The sequence below is a fragment of the Cynoglossus semilaevis genome, chromosome 1, assembly GCF_000523025.1.
Source record: "Cynoglossus semilaevis isolate Cse_v1.0 chromosome 1, Cse_v1.0, whole genome shotgun sequence".
Lineage (NCBI taxonomy): Eukaryota > Metazoa > Chordata > Actinopteri > Pleuronectiformes > Cynoglossidae > Cynoglossus > Cynoglossus semilaevis.
Window position 1 is genome coordinate 3964697 of NC_024307.1, and position 7824 is coordinate 3972520.

The 7824-nt window shown below is 41.7% G+C and overlaps 1 protein-coding gene across 1 annotated transcript in view; it reads left to right on the forward strand.

Annotated features, from left to right (window-relative positions):
• The first annotated feature begins 479 nt into the window (after positions 1–479).
• The window catches only part of LOC103389101 (ryanodine receptor 3-like), a 78035-nt gene continuing 70690 nt past the window's right edge, over positions 480–7824 (forward strand). The window contains 1 exon segment of the mRNA XM_025059321.1: positions 480–782. Coding sequence (XP_024915089.1) covers positions 735–782 — 48 coding nt within the window. The 5' untranslated portion in view covers positions 480–734.

Consider the following 7824-nt stretch of genomic DNA (forward strand, 5'->3'; position numbering starts at 1 on the left):
TTTCTTCACATTATAAATGGACCGCAGTCATGGATATAAAAATGATGGTCGTGTTTTTTAACAGCCAGTTTAAACTGCCATTTCTCAGACACACGGCTGTGTTTTTTTTTTTTGGAGCAAACACGTGTTGTTTCCACGCTGAATTATTATTATTTCCATAGTTACTCACGGGTCAGATATAATACATTGTCTGCTGCTCTCTCTCCCCCCTCTCCCCCTCCTCCTCCCCATCCACTCAAAAACATGTGTGAGCAGTCGGGAGCTGACCGTGGTGCTGATCAGCACCAGCGCTCGACACATCATTCATTTCGTCAAGCTGACTGTGGATACCTGATTAAAAGAAAAAGACACGGCTTCTGATTTGTTTGTTTTTTTTAAAATACTACGCTAACTTTTTTGAATATTCGCGCGTTCCCGTTGCCTAGTCTCGGGTGCTGAGGGGGCGAAAAACCCCCGTGTTCCTCCTCTTGCGTCTGCTGCTGCTGCTGCTGCTGCCGTGTCTTGGCTCCAGGACTCGTCTTCTCGCTCTACACTGTCCCCAGTCGCTCCAGCCCCACCGATGCTCACACACACACACTCCTGCTCCTCCTCCTGAGCCTGAGCTCAGCGGCCTGAGTGACACATGCTGCGGCAGTCTGCCCGCTGTATGATCCGTGGATTAGCTATATGCTAATATCGATAGGTGAGAGGAGCCAGCGGAGGCTTCCCGAGTCTGAAAAGGCTCCTTTGCGGCTATGGCTGAAGGTGGAGAAGGAGAGGATGAGATCCAGTTCCTCAGAACTGTAAGTACGATTCCTCTCGCTTCCACTTGAAGCTCTGCTCTGATCTGTTGGCTGTGGAGAAATGTGGATCTCTCGGGGTGTTTTTTCTTCTCTTCTCTCTCTCCCGGGTTGACTGGATGATAATGGGATCATTCCGGTCGATCACCGTGATGTTTTTCACCCGAAAGCCTTTGATGAACCTCGTGTCTGTGTAGATCAAATACAGGCGGTGTTTCTGCCTATTGTTTTGCGCATCGCTCACTGACAGCTATTGTCTTATCTGCAGTCTGTGTGTCAAGAAGTTGACAGCAGTGTTGGCTGTTTCTGAAAGAAAGAAAAAAAAAGTTACACGGAAAATATTTCCACTTTTGTGACTGATATGACCTACAAGTTGTCATGGCAGGAACTTGTCTCTCGCGACTACTTCAAATGAAGCAAGGTATTAAATTTAACACGGTAGGAGAGTGTTGTCCCCCCCCCAGCTGCAGGTGCAGTAAGAAAAAAAAAAAACTTGTTGGAAAAGGCTCAGTTATAGACAGAAAGACTCTACATTCTCGACTCTCGACTCTCGACTCCCTGACAGAGGATGAACAGTTTCCACGGCTGACAAAGATCGATGCTGACATGTACTGCTCATCTATGGTAAAACGAAAAGAGAGGCAAAAAAAAAACAAAAAAAAAAAACAGAGGCACACGGTGTCTGGAACTGATGAAGGAGCCGAGCACTGGAGGTCTTCCAGGACCCCCAACCAAACAGTATCAGGTGTTTGGTTGCAATCTCTCTGCAGCTCGTAATTTCCCTTTTACCAGGCTACACACACACACACACACAGGCACAGCTGGCTGAACCATGACAGACATTCTTAATTCCTAATACAATAGAGATTATTATGGGTTGGTTATTTTTTAAGAATTAAATCAAAGATTTTTTTTTCCGATGATCTATGTTTATTTCTGTGGTTCTGATTTTTTTTTTTAAGAATGGCCACAAACCACTTGTAACTGGATGTTTTTTAACAGCAGATTTCATAAACACCTGTGTTACGTCGAGGAACTTCCCAAAACAAATAAGATGTTGGGTATTTACAATTGTGTTACAAAAAAAAATCGGCATTTCATGTTCCAGATTTTAACATATCTCTAAAAACGATGTCATCACCTTGACATTGAATATCATCAATCGAGTCCTACGACTTCAAGAGTGCTTTTGTTTTTGATACATTGATTGATTTTTACGGGAATGGCGTTTTAATAAGCACAACATTTTGTCCAAATGCCACAGGATTTCACGCTGTTCGTGTAGCAGATCTGGAAATTTGTGAGATCTTAAATAATCGAGGACTCATAATAATCGCTCCACGACGTGGTGTAAGAAAATCACAGACAACGAGAACTGACTGAGCTCTGGATGGAGGCGCTTTTCAGTTTCCTCTTTCTCTTTCTTTTATTGTGACAAACCATAACATTTCAACCGAAGCAACATGTGATTGACAGCCGCTGACATTTCAGACTCTCTTGTGTTGAGAAAAACATTGGTTCAAGAGCGTTGTTGTTTCACAGGCAGGAATGACACGCAAAAAAAAAATTTTTTTTCTTTTACTGCTTTAGTCCCATTTGCTGGATTCATAGGGAATGATTTTTTTTTCTCACCAGTTGTAACTGTGGAAGGAGCAGAGAGATGACATTGACTAATAGGAAACTGCTGCCTCCTTTTAAAAAGGACTTAACAGCTGACAGTCTGATGCTGCTGCTGTGTCTAGGAACCTGGTATTTGTGTGGACTGTGTGTGCGTGCGTGTATTTGTTCGTATGTGTTTTGAATGCAAATACAGAGCTGTTGCCGTGTGGTGCCTATGGGCTGCACCTGACGAACTCATCACTGATGAACTGACTGTAGCTCGGTCCATACCTTGACGTTTCACTAGCGTCTATGAAACAGTGTGAGTATATGCAGACGATATTGTGTTTTTCTTCTTCTTCCTGCTGNAAACGTTACCAGAGTCAAGAATCTTGATGAAGCGGTTCTCAAACTGCCTTTTCTCTAACAACACAGAGTAATTTCCCTGGAGTGGTAGCAGATAGGGTCTCTGCTGGACTGCTGCTGCTGCTGCTGCTGCTGCTGCTGCTGTGGCTATAAACCCAACTTAGTGTGAGGAGTTGGGAAGATTAAAGCCTTCGCAGCTGATGGTAACACGATGTTACACGAAGACGACGCGTGTAAAAATTCTAAAATCACGTCATATTCCTTCTTCCATTCGTTCATTCATTTCGCCAAATAATCCTGGGTTTTAACCAGAGTCAGTTGGTGATAATAATAAAACGTCCACACTCGTATTCAAAGCTTTGGGCAGTTGTGAGCGTCCAATCAGCCGTGTCCCTGAACACTGAGACATTTGTATCAACCGATATCAGCCGTTACTGCAGACCAGTGATGCCGCACCATCGTTGTTGGATCATTAACTCTTTTTCTGTCAGTATCAGAGTCTGAATGACCTTTGACCTGTTGTTTTGAAACATTGACAGATTATCTCTGAATGAGAACAGTAAAGGGACATGACTGGATTCTTTGGAATGAAGTAAATCAGTAAAACTGAAGTACATTGTTTTACTGCGTCCCATTGTGGACCGGCACCAAATGACTTACGGACCTGAGTCTGGTCCCTGGACCGGGGGTTAGGAACCCCTAGTTTGTGGCCCAATGCCATCATTTTGACTTTTTAATTATTTTTTTTTTAACGAATGTCAACATATGTTAAAGTCTGTGTTTTACTTTGTTGGTTTCTGAAAGACTCCAAACATATCTTAGACATATCCGGTCTTATTGACGACAAAGACGTCAATTTAACAAAATATCTGGTTTAAACATATACACGTGCAACACTGGGACCTCACACACACACACACACACACACACACGTGTGAGACCCTGCGCGGTGAATATCAAATCTTGGTGATCTATTAGGCTTGAGTGAGAGCAGCGACCTTGAAAAGGCCAGTCTCGCCTTGTGACTAATGCGGTGTGGCAGCACTCGGCTTGTTTGTGTGAAGACATCGGTCTCACTTTGCATTCGGGTGATCAATGTCGACGCAGCACCTCGGGAGAAAAAAAAAAAAAAAAAAAGTTGTGTTATGATCCCAACCCAGAAAGAAGCTGACGTTGAGACCACGTTAGTGAATTGGTAATTCGTCCTAAAATCTGTTTTAGGACGAGTGCGTCTCTGAGCATCTGTTGGTCGTCTTTCTATGACATTTCCTGTTTGACTTTTGGATTTTCTGCAGGTATCGTATGGCTGCTCATACAGTACCGTATCTATAGAACAGACTTTGAACGAATCTTACATATTAAGAGACTAAGATTTTGTGCTCAAATCCACAGGGAGTCGGGGATAAATAATCTTTATCGTCATTGTTCGTGTCTGTTTCATGACTTCATCAAAACAACCAAAACAACGATGACGTCAAAAATGACCCGGCGTTTGACTCTCGTTTGGCCCGGCCTGAAATTAGGAATTCAGTTCAGCACATGGCCGCATTTTACTTGACGCCCAGGAGGGGGACCTTTAATGCTCTTATGATGAGGTTTGATGTCGTTTCATGGTTGAATTAAAAACAGTAATGGCTCCGTTTAATTCGCCGTCGTGAGGTATTCTGGGCACAGTGGTGTAGATATGTGAACAAAAAAATAGCCATTTTAATCAAGTCATTTAATTAGAAGAGAGAAAAAAAGATTGTATCGCGTCGTACATTCTGATGAAAAGCTGAGCTTTATGACTAACTTTCATGTCATTTTTACTTGTTTTATATTTCACTTCAGAACTATATGAAGGGTTTGGGTGGAGTTGACGAAGTTGGTGATTCTGCTTGTCCTTGAACACATCAAAGATCTCTGATCATCATGAAAGGCATTGTTGTAGTTGTAATTTGTGGTAAACATACTCTCCAACTTTATTATGAGGTAATTAAACGCTTTTCAAGCTCATGCGGACCACATAAAATGACTTGGCGGACCACATTCAGCCCACGAGCCTCAGGTTTGACACAGGCGCTCTGGTAGAACATGTGTTCATGTGTGAATATTTAGACTATGCAACGTTTGACACGTGGTATAGACTTTATCAAAAGGCAATTAAACGCTTTTCAAGCTCCTGCGGACCACATAAAATGACTTGGCGGACCACATTCAGCCCACGAGCCTTAGGTTTGACACATGCGCTCTAGTTGAACATGCTAAACATGCGTGAATATCTGAAGTAGAAACGTTGGTCAGCAGAACAATGGTGACAGTGGCGGAAACGACACGGACACGATCAGTTCGCTGATGAGCGGCGAGTGGAGCCAACGCGCCTGCCCGGAGACAGGCCGACGTAAAGCTGCTGTAATGAGATATTGATCGTGCCACCAAATGAAGAAATTTCCACAGTAATGTCAGTGGCATGCAGTAAGCTGCTGTGATTGATGTGCTGGTCCGGAGCATGAATATTTAACCAGGCGGTGTATGGGATGCTTCCTCCTGTGAAGACCTGTTGTTGACTTTCTGTTTGTCCTTAAAGTCGTCACAGCAAAGATCGGCCTCTGCCGCGATCACATATCAGCTGCAGAAATAAAAAAATGCGTTTGTGACAATGTGAAAAACAATGAAGCAGTTTTGTTAAATTCACAGTTTTAACTGACTACGTTCTTTAATCTGCCTGGGTCCAGTGCTGTGACTGTGACTGTGATTACTAATGTTTGTCACCTGTGATTGGTTCATTTCCTTCACTCTGTCTCTCTGTGCCTCAGCATTACTTTACACTGGATTATTGTTCGTCTCGCCGTCGTTTTTCTTCTTCTGCTTCGTAAGTTTTTTTTTTTTCTCTCGTATTATTCCAAACCTTTGATGACGGTTACGAAAGGTGATACTCTTGCCTTATTTGAAAATGTATTTAGTACAATATTTGTCTTCATTCTAACCAATGATTTTTTTTGTAGAGATAATATCGGCCGACTGATATTATCATCCCGATATTAGCATAATGATGCGATATCTGTAAGAATCGTTATCAGGATTTCCTCCGATAATGAAAAATCACTTGTGGAGTCCTGAGACGTTTACTGCAGTTTGGAGGAAAAACCGCTGCATATATCGGTACCTGTTGATATCGGAATCGGAAATTAAGTGTTTGGACAATATCCGGATACCAGGTATCAGCAAAACGTTAATATGGGACATCCTTAATTTTCTTAAATTGTGGAAGCAATCCCAGCTGTTAACGGACGAAACCTGAAAACCTCTGTTTGTTCCACAAAGTATCGATATCGGTATCGAAATGCAGAAAAAGTCGTATCTCGTATCGAATAAAAAAATCTGCTATTGCCCGTCACAACCAGGCGATAATATTGACATATGATTCAACAGTATTTGTTGTTCTATGTCAATAGCTTGTTGCTAATAGCATTTTAATTTAAATGTCATGTGGGTTTTTTAATGAGCTACAAATATCAGTTTCAGGTTCTAATCTCGATATTTTCATAAAAAAATAAAATAAAATTTCATAGTCAGATACTTCAAGACAAAGTCGTTCTTTGTTGTACAGATACCAGTCTCTTCTTGGTCTGTTACACTAAAGTGAGGAGACGGTCGATCTCGTGACCTACAGTCGGTTCATCAAAGATGGATGATTTACAGGCAAAGCTGTTTCTTCAGAATTTAATCGCGTTCTTGGTAAATTAAGCGTACAAACTCTTTCATATTTAATTGGCAGACATGACACCAACACCGTTGTACTTGTCGTGTTTCTGGCTGCGGGGACTGTTTTGACAGTACAATGGGAAGATACTGTAGCTCAGGTGCCGGAACGTTCTGCGTGTAGGAGTTCTATTTTTGCCTTCTTATGAGATGTCTCTTCAAATTTCAGTGGGGTTCACGTGATGTGAAAAAAAAAAAAAATGGATGTAGCAGCCGAGTGGCAGAAGTGAAGTCCAGCGTGTCGACAGAAAGAGCTCACCCACATCGTGATTTAACTCGATCAGTTACAATTACAATTAATCGTGATTAATCGTGATTAATCTACAGCTCTCCCCTGTAGTCGATCAGAATTGAAAAATTCCGTCACTTGGCAGCCTTGACATAAAAATGAGTTTCCGCATCTTGACATTCTAAATCTCCTTCGATGAAGTATAATATTGAAATGTCGCTCATTATTAAGGTTTAGTTCGATGAAGTATAATATTGAAATGTCGATCATTATTAAGGTTTAGTAAAAAACAAAAACAACAACGAACGAAGGACAGGAGGAAAGTGAGAAGACACGATAGAGCAACACTGCTGACTGTTCCATTTCTAAAACCATATTTGTGCTAACTGCACTATATTAAATGTATACTGTTTATACACATACGTATATACTGTATATATGTATATACTGTATATAACATTATATTGAAAAACAGAGTCGTTAAGAAAAGGCTGTTTGATGTTATTAATAAACAAAAGCGTTATTTCCCACATGGATTTAAAGTCTTAAAGTCTCAAAGACGGTAAAGGAAGAAAACGTATTATTTAATATACTTTTTCCTCTGTATGCATTGTGTAACTTCCATATTTGATATTTGGTTTTCGTCTTGTGTAAATGAAACCCTGTTACCACGGCAACATTGTCAATGTTTTCCCGACGTTTAACCACGGAAAACAATCATTAAAACTCTTCAAACTACTTTTGTCCGATCAGCACAGCGTCTCTGGTAATTAGGTCCAAAATCCAAAAAGTCTTCTCACTGTGCTGCTAATAAGTCATTCAGAGGAACGATTACAGCCGCAATCTGCTGCTGCTGCTGCTGCTGCTGCTCCTTTTCATTCGTTTGTTTCTCTTAATTTTTAACTAAACTTTTGAACGATGCTCCCAAAAAAAAATGATGCGCTTTTGTTCGGCTGCCCCCAGCGTCCATTAACAGGGATTCATTGGACGTTTGTGTTGGGTGTTTACGTACAAACGCAACGACCATGTTTCCTGTCTAGAGCCGGTGACTTTTCACCCTGTGGGTGGGTGGGTGGGTGGGTGGGGGGGGGGGGGGGGGGCCGCTGTGGC